At 37.0% G+C, this 21,533-nt stretch overlaps 1 protein-coding gene across 10 annotated transcripts in view; it reads right to left on the bottom strand.

Annotated features, from left to right (window-relative positions):
• Nucleotides 1-21,533, bottom strand: part of SYT1 (synaptotagmin 1) — a 329,787-nt gene that overhangs the window by 61,021 nt on the left and 247,233 nt on the right. For 9 of the 10 annotated variants that reach the window (XM_030289361.4, XM_030289386.4, XM_030289376.4 and 6 more), the window contains 3 exon segments: nucleotides 14,134-14,256; nucleotides 10,772-10,939; nucleotides 7,358-7,525 (listed from right to left, as the gene is read on the bottom strand). In XM_030289361.4, the coding sequence (XP_030145221.4) occupies nucleotides 7,358-7,525; nucleotides 10,772-10,939; nucleotides 14,134-14,256 (459 nt within the window). 10 annotated transcript variants of the gene reach the window in all.

Below are 21,533 nucleotides of genomic sequence, written 5' to 3'. Positions count from 1 at the left end.
CAAATCAGAGTGAGTAAAATCACTTTCAGCATAATTGTAGGACTGAGTTATCTCTGTCTGACGTCCATTTAGCCTAGAAATAGGAGTTGGTATACTTCCTAAATTCATGTACTCTACCTCTTGAAACGTTAGCATAAACTAAATAAAAGTCTAATACCTCTGAACTGAACATACAGCCTTATCTTCCAGATTCTAACTGTGATTAGAGCATTTTGTGCTAATTCCTGCCACAGGTACAAAGCAAAGTGCTTCAAATACCAGTTTAAGCTCATTGTTGAACTAAAACAAAACATAACAGGCTCTGAAAAGAGGTTAAATGGTTACTATGGTAATCTCTGACATGATTTAAATCAGTGTTTAAAAGGTGATAGAGGAAAAAAATAAAGAAAATGGCTAATCTCTTGTTACGGTGAGCTCCTGGACACCCTTTTGTCCCCCCTTTCCTAGGGCCTCTGTGGCTCTGATCATGATAACCCCTGAATCCTCCCTCCTGCCCCAATGGGGTTGGCGGGGAGCCAGGAGTGCCCACCCTGTCCAAAACCTATATAGACCCCTGAAACTTCCTGCTCTTTCTCTTTTGCCCCGCTCTCCATGGACACCACAGAATAAAGAGAGCTGTTCCAACACCCTGGGTAAGGAGCCTCTTCTGTATACCTTTCCCTCTCCTGCTATTTCCTCCCCTCACAGCCCCACATCTCTGAGCTAGTCGGATTCATTCGGGGGGCTGCGTGGAGGGGGGGAAAACCAATAGAAATAACAATCTCTTTCTTTTTGGACAACTATTCCTAAACCTTTGCCTCCCCATTTCAAAAATACATCTTTCTCTGATATTTCTGGAAAATAAAATATTCTAGCTCTACATGGAATGAGCACCACAAAGCAAAGAGTTTTGAGTAGCATACAACCCCTCCTCAACCTTCCAGTGAAAATGCTGTTATCATCTTTGTGAGACCTGCTCTTCCTTCATGACTGTAAAAATGCTGCTCTCTGTTCTGAAGGTCCTACTAATGATACTATATTTTGATACAGCTGTTTTACAGCTTCCCTTACTTCCTGATCCTGGTTTGTAACAGCAAACAGATAATGATTTTTGTCACTGCTGGTTTGGAAATGTAGAGAAGGGAAATAAGGTATTAGCCTGGACTACCAATAAGCTTCTGCCCAGAATCCCAGCAAGAACATTTCTGCCTCTGGATTATGCATTCACTGATGTCGGTAGTCAGAATAATAAGTAAGTATATAAAAAGTCCAGTTGGAGAACAACGCTGAACAATTCTAGATGTAGCATGTTCTGTGACCCTTTCACTCATCAGCTGGTCTACCGAACCATTTGCAATCTCTCCATTTGCTCTCTACAGAACTTTATACTTGGGAGTACTCCATAATAAAGTCAGGAGTACTCCATAATAAAGTCTTTATTTCCTGGAATTCCTTCTGCAGTTTCCATCCAAAATATCTCTTCATACTCTAGCTTCAGATGGGTTTGATCCCTTTCAGTAGCTTTCTTAAAAACTATAAAAACTCTGTTAAGAATACTGCTTTCCAATTGCCACTGAATGTGGCTGTGTCTTTGAACTTTAAAATACCTTCTGTTTGAGCAATAAATTCCCACACAGTAATATTAATATGTGGAGGCTGGGAATTTCCCACTATTCCTTCCTTTGGCCTTGTAATTTTCTACAAGGTTCTTAGCAATATACTTTGTCTGAAACAAGTATTATTATTATTTTGTGTATTATGGGTCATTAGATGCTTAGCACCAAATGTAGAACCTACTATTTCAGCACAGTTTAACCTCAAGATGCCCTTCTGCACATGGAAGGAAAATTGTAATAAGAATGTTTTTGGCAAATAAGCAATACATATTTTTCTGATCTCAGAATGAATACTATCCAGAAACAGAAAGGCCCTAGAAGAGCCTGAATTTAACACTATCACTGAGCTTCTTCTTTTTTATACTGTCTTCTGTATTTGACTTTAATATCTGTAAAGCCAGACAGTTTGAGATGAATTGAGACAAGCTTCCTATTGAGTTCAAGTAAGCCAATTACATTATTTTTATTATAACATAAGAAAGGGACCTCCTAAGGCTTCTCTTCCAGAGAGAGAGTTAAGAAAGAGAATACTCAACAAAGGTATATTAGGATTGTCAGCACTTTGAGTATGAAAGGTGAGAAAAAAAAATGCATAATTCTAATGAACTGAAAACAGTACCCTTATAGCTCTACTTGACTCATATTGTTTTACCTTTAAAATCATTTTATCGTCTTCAATTTCAAGATGAAAAACAACTGATTAAGTCCTTAAGAATTTTAAAGCAGGCTTACTTATCTTCAAACTTCTGAACCTCTGTTTTGTTCCCTGTCTCAGCAGGAAATTCAGTTCCTTGGCAGGACAGATGCACTTACAGTGCTGAACAGGCATTCAACAATTTGTTTACTGCATAAACTCTTCACAAAACCTGAAAATTAAAACCTCCTTAGATTTAACATTTTAAAGTTTTAATTGGGAGTAAGAAGAAGTGAACTTGAGAAGATGTAAACACCATGAAGAAAAACATGGTGTTCCAATATAACATGCAACTAAATAAAGGAAATCTCACATTTTAAAATCTGTCTGACACTCTGACAGCATCTCTGTAGGGATAATGATACTTTCTTTCGCAAAGCACTATGCTATCTGAAAAGCTGTAAAAGAACTAAGTGTTATTACCAGTGATGGGAAAGGCCTATTAGATTATCTGTCCACTGCTCATGTAACTATAACAGAAAATAACAGTGATTTGCTGCTGTAATTTGACAGTGATTTTTTAAAAAATGTCCTTCCCTCTTAGATCTCTGCAAGTTTCAGTTCCAGAGAGTCAATGAGCTGGGTGGCTCACTAACTTTGTCACGGTCTCTAACTTCTATGAAGTACACCAAGGTATTAAATACATGTGTTTCAGGCCCAGTTTTCCACCTACTTCCTTCACCTTTTACTTTTGGATAAGTCAGGAAAGAATAATCCTCATGAACAGCATGGTCAATATTCACAGAACTGCTCTTTCACTCTCCATCTGCAGAACGCTTCCTTCTCACCCCTTTCCAAGGCAGCACCGTGCATCTCTCCTGCTGGGGGTTGTGCATCATGTAGGAGTGTGGTGCTTTCCAGCAGACCTCCCACTCAGAAGCCTTGTATAAAATATACCCATCATCACCCCTTGTGGTATGAGCATGCATCCATCATGTAACCTCACCATGGTGAATGCCTGATCAGATAATGCACAGAGTCTCATGTGATGGCAGTTGTGAAATACCTGCAGAACTCTTGGTGGTGGATACTGTTAGGTCAACAAAGATCCTTCTCCTTCTGAAACAACACTCTGCTTCTCCACTGCTTTCAAGGGAAAGAATTGTTTCTGCTCTTCTTTCTATTCCCTAAAATTTCTTGGCATGTTTGCTACAAACAGTTTTCAATTTAAGTGCCAATATAACAAAATGTCTGGAGGGAAATCAGCTGAAGTATTCAGAAGATGACTCTCAGTATGATTCACACTGCTGTGAGCAAAGAAGAGGTCTGTCTGGCCTTCTGTACTGGAGTGATAACAGATATTGGATGCAGTGTGTACTCAGATAAAGTTAATAGCAATGACATCTGGTAGATGACAGAGAGGAGCAAACTATTGTGATCTGCTTTTTAACACTCTGTGCCCAAACCATTATATGTCAGACTTGGTAAAAGTGAATAACCTTTCAGTTTCTACCACTCCTCCCTCCCACACTCTCAGTCAAATGAGACTAAAGTACTACTAGACACAGGGACATCAGTTCTAAAAGCAGGAAAAAAGATTCAAGGTATGCAGCTCATTAGTATTAGCCTCCTCAATATTCAGCAGTCATTGCACGTTCCCAAAGCCCTCTCATAGTCGTAACAAATGCTCATATAAAGGCTTGTACCTTCAAAGTACTTCACCAACATAAATATATTAATAAGACCTTTCCAAGAAGAGAATGCAGTGTCAGAGACACGCCATTCAAGTGACTAGGCTGTGAGAGATAGAGCTTACTTTACTTCATTAAACCTTCACCCTCCATCTTCAATTTTAAGCCCATTAAAAAAAAAGACAGAATGTACAGTGGAGCTTTATGAGCAAAAAGAAGAGTAACTGCTTGTAAAATTGTTTTGCCCCCTATGATTGAAGTGGTAATTAAGTTGTAATTCTGTGATGTGCATCAACTGAATCTGACATAAACTAAAACTGAGATTTTTATATTCATTTTGATGCCACCTAGATAGTTCTTTTAAAGTGATTAGTGAAAACTGCCACTGATTCACTTTGGTATACATCTTGTCTAGGGGTCATAATTAAACCATTAAGGACACTATGGCAACTTATACTTAATTTCAAACTTATACTGAATTTCATATTTAGAATTTTAGTTAGCACTAGGTTGATGGGAACTGACAAACTTGCCTAAGTGTTGTAAGGGCAAGAAGGAAAATAAAGCCTGTTATTCTTCAAATACTGCAAATCTCATGCAGATGTGCTTTTCAAGGACAAATTAATTACACAATTATAATATGTGTAATAGTCAGCAAAAGATATTTTGTTAGCAATAGAATTACATCTGTCATAAATTTTTGGATGAAATCCAGTTGCCCAGGTTTTAATTTGTTGTTTTAGTAAGCCAGATCACCATATCATGTTAATGATCACTACCAAGAGACAAACATGTGTCTACTATTACACATCTGATAGGGGTAAATCATGTTAGCCTTCATATACACAGTGTTGTCTTTGCTAATTGTGAAACCAGGGTACTTCTTGGTTGCAGCTGTATCTGCTGTGAATTCTTCAACATCTGCTGGGTCAGATGACAACCCCTTTATGCAGATATGATCTCTCCCATCCCTACTTATTACCACTTAAAATACACTAGAATTTGCTTGGAATGTTTTCTGTGGAGCAGGGACTGGAATATCAAAGATGGTAAGGTACTTGAATCAAACATGGAATATGCATGACATTTCATGTGAAACACAACTCCCAAACTTCTGACAGATGCACCTCTTCTGCTTTTTGGTAGAGATTTCTCTTCCAAATTGGGTTAAGCAATTATTTTAATTTGGCTCAACATATATATGACAGAAGTAGAGGTTCCACAATAGAGCAGAATTAAGTTTGGATTAAATACACTTGTCTAATAAGTAAGTGATTTTTCTAGGATCACTTTTTATTTGTACAGTGAGCTTATGAGCTGTTATGAACCAGCTACACATAGTATATAGAAAATTAAGATTATAATGTCTCCATATACCTCAAGTTGTGATATTTTTCCATATTGACTGGATACCTTGCATGCTTGAGCACTGAGATGCAAAAATAAAACACAAGACTTCCCATAGTATGAAAAAATATTTAAGGAGTTGGTGTAAGCATAGTTTTTCATATCATCATAATGCCTAGCTCCTTATAAATAAAATGGCCATGCTTTGGTGGCAACTTCAAAAAGGTTCCATCAAAAAAGTATAAAAATAACAGTGTTTTTTCCGCATAAACAGTTCCTGAAATTTAAGAAAGGTGAGGGCAATCTAGATTTCATCTCTACAGCAAACTATTCAAAGCTCTTCCAATACTCTTCTAATATCCAAATACTTCCAGAATTATTTATTTTAATTATCTCCTTCTGTTTTAATAAATAGTATTTTCCAACTCAGAATGCATTTCTGGAAGTAGTTCACACACTCAATATCTGTTTCAAGCAAGGTTTTAATCATATTGTATTAGCAGGGTATGAATTTTATGAAACCAACCAAGTGACTGTATCACATCTTACTGTGGATGTTAACTAGAACACTTAAGAAGCAACTTTTTATGTAATAAGGCAGATGAAACCCCACACTAATCTGTAGCATGTTATCTGTAAGCTGCATATAGGGGTATCATTGTTTATATTCTAAAACCCTGAAGTTATACTACAAAGGCAAAGTGACAATTCCTTTTTGCATAGTTTGGCTTATTTTATGTGCTTTGAAACAGAAAAGCATGAAACATTTTGAAATCACATAAAGTAGTGTAATAAAAGTAAGTAATACAAATAAAATTTGTTACTTAATAAAATTTGGAAGGATTACACTCCAATTTTACATTTTCAGCTTTCTAGTATGCTGGAGACTTCAAAAACAGGACCCTAGAACTAAAAACTTCCTTTACCTCTTTTTTTCATTTCCATATTTAACTCTAAGAGCACAAGAAAAATGCCCCATATGGCAGGGCACCGATGTCACCTGCAGAAAGAGAGCCCTGCAAATATTATCACTATGAAACAATGACATGCAGAACAGTCTCAATGTAGCAATGGTTTTCAAATCAATAAGCAGTTGAAAAAAGCCAATACAGTCTTTAAAACAAACACTCAAAAAGGAGACTGAAAGCTACAGTTTCTGAAAACCTGAGAAGGCTGCGTGGCTCTGCATTTGATGCTGTTTTCACCACTTTTAATCTAAATCAATACTCAGGTTTACATCACTTGTGAGAAGGAAAGATTTCATTCAGAGATTGTCCATTTAATTATAGAAACTAAGATTTGAATGCAAAGCACTTTATTAGCTGAATTACATGATGAGAAACTCAGACTCATGATTACTTCTTCTCTCACCAGAGAATTAAAGCATGCTATGCACTCTGAGCGGACAAGTACTGTCTGTCAAACAAAAGAAAAAATAATGTAAAAATGAGGACAAAATAGTCTTACAATAAGCAAAAAGTTGGATGTGTCAGTATGAACAAGCTCATAGGATGCACAATCTGATGATGAAATATTTCCACCAAGTGTCTTGTGTATATGTAACACTATACCTAATTAATAATTGATCCAAGTGATGTTGACAATGAGAGGAAAATAAAAAAGGTGATAAATATTTGAGTAAGGTGCCATTCCAAGGTTTTTGTAAAATTCATAATTCTAATCAAAGGATATTATTGAATAGCAGTTCAATAAAACTGTAAGGTATTTCAGTGAAACCCTACCATTATCATCATGTCCTGAGATGCAAACTGAAACACACACCACTTATAATCAAATGCAAATTCTATATCCTCAAAATGCACCAATTCAAGAAAATGTCAAACTCATGAAAACATTTTTAATATGTTGCATAAAGTATCAAAAAGATTGATTGAATTAACAGAGGTGAATGTATCATTCAGTGAGTATTGGAAAAGATGCTTATCAAAAATTTATCAGGCAAAGTAAATCTAAGAAATGCTGGTAACAGATGGGAGCTGTCTCGGCAAAAACAAATATTGCTAGTTTGTCTGTTTTTCTAGGTGAGGTTAAAAATGTTCTGGGAGGAAAAAGAGCTTGATTTTTCTTACCTCTTCTTTCTCTGCACTTTGCAAGTCCCTCCATTCCTCGGTGACATGACCGAAGTCCACTGTGTTCATTGCAACTTTATATTCCCCAATGATATCATGTTTGGAGAAACGATCAAAGTCATAAACTGCCATCACTAAAGTTTTTCCACCCAGCTCAGAGTATGGCACCTGCAAAGACAAGGAAATGACAGACTCTGCATCTGAGACAATAAAGATTGGTCCACTACAATGCAAATCTATTTCTTTGTTTTATCAGCTGTCATCTCAGGTAAATTGAACTGCAGAGAAAATTATGAGGTGTATTTGTTTCAGAGTCACCAGATGCAGTATTTCTTGAGACAAGGCCCCGGCACTCAATAGAACAATGTGGCAGCTCACTCATCACTCCCAGGTTTTTCTCATTCTACTTCAAATCATTTTGTGGGTGATGAAACCGAAACAAGAAGCCAAATTACTTGCACTGAAGACACATGAACTTTTCACACAATGGTGTTTTCTCTTCAATAAATCACCTGTCATCACTCGGAGATGACTAGCTCCCAGACTCATGAAAAAACCAGAACTGGCTTACTAAATGTGAAACAAAGTAATTAGACACTGGATATGTCTCTTACAGTACCAATACCTATTACTTACCAAGGCATATTTTTCAATACTACACCTCTCACATGTTATAGACACTAAGGTGCTTTTCAAGTCACAATGTGTAACTAGAAATTGTGGTGGCAGAAGGCCAAGTTCTGACTAATTCTCCAGTTGTTCTCATGTGGTTCAGTTAGATGCTGTGGTTTGGATGTTTACGAGTCACGTTTTTAATATTAGGATGGAGACATGCAGTTCAGGTAAGCTGCACCGGAGTGGCTGTCAGAAAAGGTCTGATTTAGGAATTGTTTGGATTTATATGAACACTCAGTCAATCTGAATATATCCTGTGAGTATAAATGGTTTCAATGGGATTCAGTAAATACTTCTTTATTAATTAGAAAATGAAAGCGTGGCATTACCGTTGGCCTTCCTAACCTCTATGTTCTTGTCTGCTTAAACCCTAGGACTGTGGTCTCTTGTTTACGGTTCAGCTTCCACTTGCTTATTAAAATACTTACTAATAAGTAGTAATTTTCTCTTTACATAACATTTTATATAACATTTAAAATAAGCTTATCAAGTTGAGAGCCAGATCTAGCTTCTATTATCAAGTTGAATAGTTTCAGTGGTACATGGTTGTGTAGCTTAGTAAATACTACAGCTAAATCTATTTTTCATTCTCTTAATTATCTGTAGCTTCTAAAAAGGGAAAAGGTATATGAAAGGAAAAATGTTAGTTTTATATTTACACAGCTTGGAAAACAGGAGAAGAAAAATGTTCTAAAGTTTATTTCTCTGTTAGTTTACAATACCACTTAATGATTCCTGGTCACTTGGAATTCAAAGACTACATTCATCATTATTTACTTTTCTGTACTTGTCCTCAATAAAGCTCATTTTAGCTACCTCCCTTTCTAAATGCTTCCTTAATTTATTACTTCTAATGTAGCTTCAGTCTCCAGCTTTGCTCTGAACTATCAAGGATGGCCTCAGCTCTCATGAAGGGCTGCTCCCTCTCCCTGCTCCCTGCTCAGACATAATCGGTCTCTTGATTTAAAGCAAGTAAGATCTTGGTAAAAGGACACGCATACAGGAGTTTTTTTCTGGCACAGACATGTCATTCCTCTAGACATGAACCCTGTTCCCACTTTGGATCTGAGGAACACCTCCTTCTACCAGGCTGCTGTAGTGCAGTTGCAGCTAGGATTTTTCGGTTCCTTTTGGCAATGCAGTGTGGGTATACAATTTAGACAGCTGCCATCTGACAAACACTTGCACCCTGGCACAGCACCATGGACGTCTGGGCAAAAGAAATGAAAAAGGGAGGGACTAAGGTTCAGGGCTCAAGATGCAATACAGCAGAAGCACAAGTCAACTCATTCGCATTAGCTGTACTTTGGGAGGAAGACAGGTAGCTGTGCCCTGCGAGAAGGCAACAGCACGGGACTGGGCTGCCTGGTGGGCAGCACTGCCAGAGAGATAGGAAGGATGCCAACAGAAGCTGTGCACCACCTGAAGTGGGTCACAGGAGCAAAGCTCTGCACAAGTAAACGAGACACTGTCAACAGTTCCCACGGGAGTTTTTATTATAGCTGCAGCTCCAGTTAAATGGTCACTGGAGTCCTCAGAACAATGACAGTACCTGGCATGCTCTGCTGGTTTTATCTCAAGTAAAGACCACAGACCACAGGGGATGATCAGTACCATATTGAGATGCACCTAAGCACTCTGTCAGGCCTGGCATGGAAAACAAACTATTTTCTGGAGCATAAAATTTAAATATTGCAGATGTGACTTACAACAAGTGGACATTATAGTCCAGAAGTGGCTGATCTGATTTATAACTTGTGTCTTCATCTTAGATGACAGCATTATTTGTTCTTTCTTTGCTTTTGTGAGCTGAACGAGAATATGTAATTTAGATCTCTGTTTTCTTTTAAATACTCTCTAAGGAAAGCTCAAGAAAGAAATAACTCTCCACAAAAGATTACTTTTATGAACATCTTCAAGGAAAAAATAAGCATATATATGCAGTAGTAGTTGTGACCCACAGGGATATCTTTCTCATTGAATGATTTCATAACCTGAGTCTTTCACTGTTCCTGTGTTCAATCTGTAGCTGTCATTATAAGACTAGGCACAAACAGAAAGGCCTGAAGTAACAGCAGAGGAATGTATATAAGGAGAAGCCCTGTGAAACATGCTGTACATTATTCCTTTATTCTATTTAACTGGGGTTTAAATTCGGCCACAGCTTTAGAAAAACACTATTAATATATACTATTGGAATGATGTAAATAGTGCAATATAAGACTTACCTACATTTATTTAATTCCTATTTTATTAAACCTGAGAAAGGATTTCTTTTAATACATAAAGTAGCATGGCAAAGAACTGCTATGACAAAATCTGGCAAGATTAATCTGCCATATTGTTCTTCACCCATTTACTACCCTTGAGTTTTAATTTATATTCCAGGAAATGTTATCTTGAATTTCATAAATCAGATATTTAAAGAAAATGCTGGTCTAGTGAAATTTACATCAGATTTGTCAAAGTGTCACTGTTTTCTGAATTTCTTGTACATTTTATCCAGCCATAAAATATGGATCAGATTGTCATCTATAAGGATAATCTACGTGCCTAAAACCAAACTGCGCCTTTTAAACCTATCTGACCCTGTATTATATAGAAAGATTGAGTATCATGGCTTTCTACAACATGAAAAATCATTTTGCTGCAATTATCAACTAAGACATCTAAATCCATAGCCAAGCATGAGATACAAAGTAGTTAAATTAAGAAGTATCAATAATTATAAAAAACTACCTTGAATGTGAATTGCTCATTGAAAACAGGGTTAAGGGTCTTTCTGTGGACTTTTGTCTCATATTTCTTCTTCTTATCAGGCAGCAGGAAGACTTTCACATAGGGATCCGATGTACCACCCATATCTAATGCAGGCAGCTCAGCTGCTTGAATAATCCCAACCAGAAGCTGAAAAGAGAGGAAAAAACAGCAGAATTAAATTTCAAATAGATATCTATAAAAATACCGTAACAGAGGAATGCATATGCAGACTCTATTTTGGGTCTAGGAGAAACTATACTTCCCTCGCTTCTCCCTGCCACCCCCCGCTCCCCTTTAAGGAGGGCAAATGAAGCAACACTATTGACTTTAGAAAACCAATTATGGCAGATGCAGACTGTACAAAGGCTGTTTTAAAGCAGAAAAGAGGTTTTCAAAGGGCAGCTGATTACAGCTAAATACAGACTTCATCCTTGTAAAGACTGCAATCAAATAACTTTCAACTGCTCTCTCCTCTTGTGCATTATTTTTCTATGCTGAGCACCATGAATAGAAATCACATTATTAAACAATCAAGAATGTCTAATTTTAACTACAAAATTTGTATTCTAAACCCCCAACACGTAACCTTCCCCCAACCAAGCACAAAAGGTGATTAAAATCAAATGCAAATTCTCAGCAGAGCTTTACTGAAAACAAATGACTCTTGCAGTCTTCCTTATATTTATGTTCTCTTGCTAAGTACATGAATGGGACCAGGCAGTAAACTAAGGGCAGAATTTTCAAAAAATATCTCATGAAAATGAACCTTTGGTAACTAAATACCAATAACAATTTGTAATCTCATTGCAAGACAAAAAAATTGTATTTTTAAATCTATTATACACTTCAAATATAAGACTGAAGCACAGATGGAACTTGTAAATGTCTTGGCTGTTTTTTGTGTTATAAATGAAGGCTTATGCTATGGTATGTCATGTTATGTCATGTAATCTAGAGACCCCTGACTGCATGAGCCCTCATCAGCATAATGCAGCTGAGAAAAAGAAAATACTTTTAATCTTGTTTCATAGATACAAAACTAAAGGAAACACTGAAGTGTTTCTTCAAGGTCATTCTGAAGATATTAGGAATTGGGAATGAAATCTGAGAATATTTTCTTCTAAATCAGTGCTTCAATCACAATATATTTGCTTCTCTCGTGGGTGAATTGTTTAAAACTGGAAACAGGAACTCTATCAACTGGAATATAGAACTATGTAGTTAATCTGTGAAAGAAACTTCTGGCTTCTAAGAGACTCCTCAAAGTTGGACAGTTTTAAATTCATAGTATGGATGGCCTGCATGCTTTCCCACTGATAGGACTCTTAAGTTCGATGAAACATTTTCATTTTGCTGTATGAAATGCTTCTTTTGTGTCTCAATTTTATTCTAGATGCAAAACAGTTCACAAATACATGAATAGGCTCGGGATCTACACCACGTTTTTCACATCAAAGAGTAAAAAAAAAAGTCCATGAATTTTAGTTAACAGAGTGGAAAAGCAATTAAATTCCCCTTTATTATTCTCTCTCTAAAACTGAGGCACATTGCTCTGGAGAGTTCATTGGTCATCTTGTATTCTTAACCCTATACAATATATTAATAAAATTTTGAGACTGTAGTTTCATGCTACTGCATTATACTAACATAACTGAATCCCCTCTCCTACTCTTTTGCATCATCTATCCTTTGACAAATTTTAGGTTGCTACATAGTTTAGAGCAGCAAAATAAAACAGAAATCCACAAGTCAGAAAATTTATTATCTTAATTAAAAACAATACAGACTTACAGATTTGTGGCTCTTCCACCCTATTTTCCTTTGTAAAATATGGCTCATAAAATTAACATACCCTTTAATAAAATTCACACAGAAAATTTGTTTTCATAGTCTAAGAAAACTGAAATCCATTTTTCAGAACACATTTACAGCTTTTCCTTTCCCCCTCATTAAATCTTCTGCTTCTGAAGGGTCTACACTTCATAGTGATTTCAAGGAGGATCAGTGTGACTTATCACAAAGTCAGGCAATTTGCTCTGGGAGTTGAGGAAAAGCTCCTTTAGCAACAGTTTCTTGAAAGACTTCAGGACTCTTTTTAGCTCTTACATTGTAAAATAAAGATTGGTAGTCAGAAGATTGTTGAAAATACAGGCAAATACCATTTATTATGCAGGTCATAGCTGTGTATAAATACCTTCCTGCTAATGAAGAAATTTATCTTAATTTCTCCTATTGTCTTAGTCTTGCAGCAATTAAGAGTACCATGCTCTATGAACAGCATCAAATAAAGAATACGAATGTGCAATTTATCACAAGAACATAGGGAAGGCAGTTCAGGTGATGAATAGGAATTAATGGGGATTTACCCTCAGTAGTCACTGCTTTCCCTAAACAGAAAAGAATTATGTGATTTTGACTGAAATTGTCAAAATTTAAATGCAGGATATGTGTTCTCAAGTTTACTGAAAGATACACAGTAGAAGTGAAGAACTCAGATGAGCTGGTGTGTATGAAAAATTAAGCATAGTGAATTTTAATGTGAGGCTGTGAATTGGTTTAATTGACAAAACTGGCAAAAATGCCTGGCAAAGAGGCCAGGGAGGGGAATAAAATACAAGCTAGTTCAGCATGTGCCCAGACCTGTTAAGTGGTCAATTCTAGGTCTACACATTATAGTGTCTATTAATTCTGAAAACTTGGTAAGTATGCCAAAGTTTAGTCCTACCAGCTTCAGAGCAGAGTATTGAAGGAGTATCAGTCCTTAAATTCTTGTCCAACCTTCTTGTTTTTTTGGGGTACAGACCTTTTTATTTGAACTTTTATTTCAAACTAGAATTTTGGGAAGTGTACTTTCATGGAGAGTAACAGAACCCAATGCGGCTAGCTATTACAGCAAAGCACACACTTGATGAAGTGAGAGAAAGCAATCCTACCAACCTTCTAGAAGACCTAGTGAATCAACTTACCTTTAGGTCCCTCTATTTTTCATCCCATTTGTGTTTGCTTACATTTTAAATAGTTGAAGGCTGAAGCTACATTATAGTGACTGCATGCAAACTCCATAATTTATGTTGATTGACATTGGTTGGTGATGCTTTAAGTTATTAATAATATATAGATAAAACTGGATATTCAGTTTTTGATTAAAGGTGTAATATAAAGTCCAAGTGCATTCAATACCAATTTAGTAGTACCTATGTAATGAATTTTCTGTCTTATTTTCTCTCCTTTCTCCATGAAAGTAGTAAGAATTTTGGAAATATCTACTTTAACTAAATGTATTATTTCATTCTCCACTTGCACACACAGAAACAAAATATTACGGGTTGGTTGTTTCAAACCTGATTGTTCTGGAAGTCATAATCCAAAGAATACTGTATTTTCCCTAGCTTCTCAACTTCTTTGGCTTCTTCCTTCTCTTCCCCATCAGTCAGCCCAGTCTCAGCATCATCATCCTTAAGAGCCTAGAAAGAAGAAATGTAATATTCATAAATGAGGCAAACTGTTAAGTAGCAGTTTAAAATAGACACGATCCTCAAATCTATTTTAGAGCCATTAAAAGCAAGCAAAACAGCAGAAATTCAAATATGCAGTTTTCATAGATATATATATCTACTTTCTGAGTTGCTCGGTAAGATGTTATAAATCAGCAAGCAAGCAATGGAAGTAGGAAGAAAGCTCCTTGGACTATAACAAGCAAGGATTGTCATAAAACCTGCAAGTAGAAACAAAATATCATCTCGACATGAAAAAATAGTTCTTCTGGGCTCAGACTGGCTCTTAAAGAGGCACAAGGAGGCAAACATGCTATTAAATAAGCCAAGTCACGCATTCATTCAACTTAAGAATCTTGGCAATGTCAAACCTGGTCATACATGCTGTGCATTGTTTGCATTTGGCAACACATTTCTGTAGGACTACTGTGATAAAGAGCATGTGCTGTGGATGAGCTCTTTCTACAATCATATGCCAAACATTTTTCATGTTTTTTAGAATGAATATGGAAGCAAAGTTTCCACCATGCCATTAGCAAATGCATGTTCCTCCTTTTCCCTCCCTCCCGAGACCAATTTCCTTTTTATTCATTCTTGCAATAAAGCTTGGCTGAACCAAATTGATTGCAAGTTGATTTTAGTTTGCTTAGAAAGAAACACAAAAATAAAGAAATGCAGTACTGCTTGCAAGCTTTGTCAACTGCACGTAACCTATTTTTTAAAGGACACATCAGTTATCTTAGATTTTATACATAATTAAAATACTAAATGATGTAATTATTTCTCCTGTACCAGAAAGCAGAAGTATTTTTGCTGTGCAAAAGGTAATTAATATAATTATTAAACCGTATGAACCATAATTAACCATGTAGATCTTATTCTAGCAGGTTCTTTCCTGGATAAGACATGAAAAATAGACAAAAGTGATGAGGCAAATAGTGAAAAATTTTGGAAAATGTGAAAGTAAAGTTGAGAGTGTGAAAATAAAGAATCAATACTGAGCATTCATCCAGAATTCTTTCCATGTTACAGTAAACAGAGTACTTGTCTGTAAGAGCCTTATCTGAAGGTTCTTTCTATATGAAGCTTCTGTTTGCCCAGACAGACAAAGTGCCAGAATAAGATGCATTCTTTGTTGCAATGTAATTTTTCTGCAATTGTGGTTTTTTGTGTTGTAGGAAACATACAGCATTTTGTAACAATAGATTGCTGCTGGAGCTCTCTGAAAAGGTAGCAAGGCTAGAGAGTAGCTATATACACAGCTGACAGCAGTTAGGGAAAGAAGAAACATGAAAGCATTAACATTCTCACTCAGCCTTGAATAGTGAGGGCCACGCAACAGTTGTGTGGGTTTGGAAAGAAGGAAGATTCATCTCTGAAGTAGAAAATGTTCTTCTCCAGAAGCCAGATCTAAATAAAAAAAGGTCAGACTCAAAACTGCATGATACTAAGCAATTATTTCTCTGCTTTTGAAATTAGCTAAAAATTCTGTTGGCATAGCTCAAATGAAAACAATCCAACTGCTTTGATTTTTGCAAGCTGAGGAGATGGGTCTCATGTAAAAATCTGAATGTTAGTGAATGATGGACTCTCTAGTAGAAACATAAATTACATTGTACCTGGATGAGATTGGGGGGAAAGGTCAGTGATAGACAGAATCACCTGTGAGACTGGAAGAATAGTATTTTTTAAATGAACCATTTCTATTTGGAAGGGCTGAACTGTCTGAAATGAAATTTGGTTTGAGAAATTTTATCACTGAGCTCTTAGTAAGTTCCCTGACTGTAGCACAACATTTTTGTTGGTACAACAACAACTGTGACACTTGAAAACTGATAGGCTCTCTGGCAGACTATACATGGGATTTTCAGGATATGGAGTGATATGATTATGCCAAACACTCTTGCTTTTGATAATAAAAAAAAAGCTTAATGTTTTGTGGTCATAAAAAAGATGTGACTCAATCTATCTGAAGCAACCAGGTTTATCTGAGCCTGGAAACAACAGGAAGTCAGAGTGGGATGTTAACTCCAAGATCCACTGCTCTGAATCATCCTAGTATGGTCCTAAGAGGACTCCATGATAAAAGTGTGATATACAGCTCCAATACATTATTGTTTCTGGCACAAGTACTGGACTTTATGCTTTTCCATCTACTTTTGACCTAGATTTTCTTTGAGAGAAATATCCTATGGCCATTCCCCAAGGAGAAAAGTGAGAAGGCAAAAAGAACATGATATGCTAAGTTCCAAGTCAGAGGAATTGTAGTCCATCAAGGCAATAGTTATATATCCATACTTTCTCTGGGAAAACTACATTCTCTTCTGCAAAGCTGTTCAGTCGAGATGACAGAGCTGTGGGTAGCTTAACGTGAGAAAATTCTTACTGTGACCAGAGAAAATATAATGGGAAGTTAACATCTCTCGTGCAAGGGAGTTTTGAAGTGCAGGCAGAAAACACTGTAGGGTTAAGAAACTCGTCTCCACAGGTTATGAGAAGCCTACTGGAAAGGTGAAAGCTATTTCCATGAGAGATGGAAAACATTGTACATTACTGACATCAGCTGAGGAGCTACATGATTCTTCTTGACCTTGATTCAGAAACACTAAACCACTAAAAAAAAACCACTGAGAAAGAAATAGTGGATATGGACAAGTTTGTGGCACTGGGGGGGAGGAAAAAAAAGAAAAATTATTATTTCTACAGCAGCTTGTAAATAATAGATTTTACTGTTAGGAGAGGAATTTCCTTTCAAACTAGAGGCTAATGCTTCAGGAAGAATCTGAATCAAAAGAAGCACCGAAATTTCTCATGTTTGATTTAGCCGCTGAATTCCAAAGAGGAAGAAGAATTGGTTGGTTCATAGTACATGAAACACCCCACAGGGATTTTAATTTTGTATTGAGATTCTCTGAAAGATCAATATGTAATGGAATACTACTACAACCCTCAGTTTATAGTATACTGCATCACACTGTATTCAATCTTACTGTTGCACTGCTACAGTCAATTAAAATAAGCATCTATATTTTATTTGTTTTATTAAAAAATTAAACATTTTTAATTACAAGCAAGGTTTTTTCATCAAGCCTTTGCAACCGTAACCAGAAAGATTGGATTTGGATGCAGAGGAATGTCAGCCCTGCCTTCTCTAGCATTTTCTTTAACTTGATGACATTTAAAATGTTTTTTTCTCTGAAATATGCAACATGGAAATGCAAAATTGTATTGTGATGGAGACTGAATTTTACTTTTCTAATTTGAGATGACTATGAATTTTACTCAAACAGTTTATTTATTTCTGCATTATATATACAGAGACACATTACGTCCTCTCAAATGTGTATAAATATCTGAAAAATACGCTTATATGTAAGCAGGTGTAGGAATGTACCAAGAAAGTGTTAATCCAGTACAAACATTTCAAGGTGATACATCTGTGTCTACTGAAATCAGAACTACTACTCTGCAGTGGCTCTTACAACAAAAAGAGCTAAATTACAGCAATTTGAGATCCACTGTTCAATCTGCTGGTTGCATCTTCACTTCCATAATGTTATTTTGAGTGGTTTTGCAGCCTCCTCTTTTCTCCTGAGTTGTTAAAGAAAATGTCTGATTTCCAATTCTTTTGAAACTCCACACCCTGTAGTGGGTTTTTATACTTCCTGGGTTTTTTCTCCCTCTCATTCCCCTAGCTGACAAAAGCCTCTCTCCAGTTACACTGCATCCTGACACTGCAAACATCCCTTGCTTTTAGCCCAGCTCCATCAAAAGCACCTTGTCACTAGGCTTGCCCCACTACTATCAACCATGAACCATAAAAGAGATTCTGGGGCTTTAAACAACTTTACTTTAATCCCTCCCCAAACTATGTGTAGAAAATGACAGTCTGCAAGGGCTGTTGCTCTGCTGACTGCCTCCAGATTCCATGCGTGCAGAAGCTTCAGGACAGCAAAGTGGTAGGAGACTCATGTAACAAAGCTGCTGGTGGAGCAAGTGTACTTGCTTGCCTGTGTACTGACAGGCAGAGGCTACAATCGTGACTGAGTCACATCTTGTTAATGACTAGTTTATGTTGCAAACCATTTAAAATGCAAAGTGTCTTTCGCTTTTGTATATAAAGAAATGCTTTCATTAACAGAATTTTTAGGGTTCCTTCTGTTTATGGGATGGCCTACAGTCTCACTTTTAAGGGCACAAGTTACCATTAAGCAAGAAGGAGAGACATTGGGAAGCAAAACAAAACACTGACTGAAGCCTGTAAGTTTGTTTGCTGCATGGTGCATGCTGCTGAACTGATTTCCATCTCCACCTGCCCCTGCATCATTTCTTTTGGACTGGTGAAGAGAATATTGTTTTAATGTTTGAATGATGCCCAGTCCTCAGGCTTGTGCAATGCATGGTGAGCTGAAAAAAAGAAAACAGTAAGATTTTGTAGCAAGAATGTTCTGTGCCATGTCCAACAATGAATTTATTGGAAAGGCAATTTTTCCTCCACAACTAGAAATGACTGTTTTTCCACTAATGGTGGTACACGTCTCATCATTATCTTTCCCATTCAAGAACACCGTAATTCTGATCTGCCCAGTTTTTATCCCAAGGGAAAACAAAAGCCTTTAAAAGTTCCCATCTGGTTCCCTATCACAAAGCAGACAAGCCTGCAATTGTAACATGTTCTCTATCACAGTCCCTCAGAAGGAAAGGCAATGTTTCATTCATTCAGCATCTGCTTTCTCTCCATGAATTAATTTAAAGAGCATGTTGCGCCTGGGTTTCCAGTGGCTATGCCAGGCTTTGGTCATTGTGAAATCTACTTTGCCATAACTGCTGTAAGAATGTTGGCCTCACATGCCAGCAGTGGGCCACGCTGATGCACACAATGAGAAAAGCCCTGCTGGGTTCAGCATGCAATGGCTTGACTTGCTTGATTACTCCCTTGCTTGTTATCCAGTTTTTAAATGGTCTTTGTTGGGTTATTCAAAAGGTTTTCTTTCTTTAGGAGCTCTATGACATGAGGTCATCACATTCAGCTTAAGCGTTTGCTGAATTGTTTGGGTACTAAACTACCAACTTAATCTGGTGCAACCAGAAAGAAAAATACAGAAAATGCTGCAGGTGTTCAGTGTAAAATATGAATACATTCATTTGAACTGGAGCTGTTAAGCTCACAAATCAATCTGTTTTTGATATTTTATAAACCCTATAGCCAGTGTTTATAGGCTGAAAAAAGATGAAGCTCATCTCAGACCTGGGAGCCTATTTTGGAAGTTCATCCCATGGGTCAGGGTCTGCTTTGAAAGCAGGGCCCATGAGTGTGAACTAAAAGTAGCAGGCACTCCTGCAAGCATGCACGCAGCCGCGCTCTGCCCCACCTGCCATATGGCAGGCAGCACTCGCCTGCACTGAGCAGCAGGCTGTGAGTGGGAGGCAGCTTCAGGCTGCTTGGCCAGTGCATGCTGCTCCATCAATTGTTCTTCATCCTCCCCAAATGAATGGCAGCGGGCCAGATGGAAGCATGCTTTGGGACAGAGCTTGCTCCTTGACCTGGGAGGATCACTCAGAGTACTACATTTATTTGTGTCTGGAAAATCTGTCATACTATATAATTAGGACTATGTGTATTTGATACTGAAAATTAACCTAAATATACCCAGACATGATTTACTGAGTGTCACTTTGATTATGGACTTTGATTATTGGCACAGACCTGTTCTACTGGCTTAGTTCCATAAAAAGAGATTAAGTTAATCATCTGAGCATCTTCTAAAAAGACTTTATGAAGTACCTGATAATCTCATACTTGAAGCCTGTTTGCTATTTATATTTACTATTTATCAATTTGTAAAGAGTAAATAACCTTGCTTAAAAAGAAAATTATTCTATATTCCCAAATATTTAGTTTTTATTTTAATTTTCTAAAAACATACACTGCATTAATATGAACTGCTGTTCTTGAAGATTATGCATACCCACTAATTTCAGACATAGTGTAGGAGTCTAGCTCTCTGTACAGTCTGTGGATATAGGTAAATGTCTTGAGAGTCTAATTTAAGTCATTTAATTTAAGGATTAATAGCATACTTCCTAAATGCCACTCATTAGGAACTTGCAGACTCTGGTCTTGAATAAAGAACTCAAATTTGGTCTGTTAATCGAGAAAATGCAAAAAACATCCTTGAAAACTGAAGCTTCAATATAGAAAACACTACATGTAAAAGAATTAGTAGGATATGCATCTTCATGTCCCCCTAACAGTACAGTAGGTTACAATAGAAGTAACGAATTACTTTACAGATAAAAATAGCTTAACAAAGGAGGAAAACAAACTCAGGAAGCATGCAAAGCAGGGTCCTATCTTTTTTTGGGAGTGACTGAGAGGAAGAGACAGGAATGCAAATAAGCCCAGTCGTGTGTCTCACAGCTATTGTTTCCATATTTTCAGGCTTCTGAAGTCTAATATAAATCTACATTTCAAAAGAGTTTTACAGAAAGCCTATTTGCAGAACACAAACACACATCTATAACATTTTATCTTCATAAACATGTTATTCACATTTTTCAGGAAGTTTTATGCACACTTCACAGTTGTCCTTAAGGCAGGTGAAAAAGCAGGACAACTGGTCAAGGCTGAGACTGAATGAATGTACAAGCAGGACTCAGTCAATCCATTTTGACTGCCACAGTAAACTTACTGGGCTTGTTTTCTATGAAGACTCATCTCCAGTGTTTCTGACTAACCCTCTCCACTGTAGTGGCTCTGCAGCACATCATCTTTCTGAGTGTATCAATGCATTTTGAATAAGCCATGGCAAGCATTCACGCCACCATGGGCAGAAGATGACAACAAATGGGAACTGGCATGCTAACATCGAGATAGGTAGCACTGTGGAATAAACACGTCACTATTCTCTAGGCATTCAACTGGGAAAATAAACAAGCACGTAACCAAATATTGCAGAAGAAAAGACCACTGCCAGCAACAGAGCTCCTGTCCCTCAGAAAGATCCTCTTGGTTTTTTTTTCTGGTAATAAAGGCTTGAGTTGCTTCAAATGAAATCCAGGCTCTCTAGATGTTAGTGTGGATTATCCTGACTTCATTTGGGCTATTGTCTTCATGCTGCCAGGTCAATGCACTCTACTTTGGAATATTTCAGGGCACCTAACACTAAAAATCTCGTTCCTTCAGTATTTTGTCTATATGAAAGTAAGGGTGTTGGATGATCAACAGCTAGAATCATAAGGTGAAT

This window comes from Taeniopygia guttata, chromosome 1A (genome assembly GCF_048771995.1).
Source record: "Taeniopygia guttata chromosome 1A, bTaeGut7.mat, whole genome shotgun sequence".
Lineage (NCBI taxonomy): Eukaryota > Metazoa > Chordata > Aves > Passeriformes > Estrildidae > Taeniopygia > Taeniopygia guttata.
Note: the sequence above shows the minus strand (reverse complement) of the source record. Positions and strands in the feature narration are given on the sequence as shown.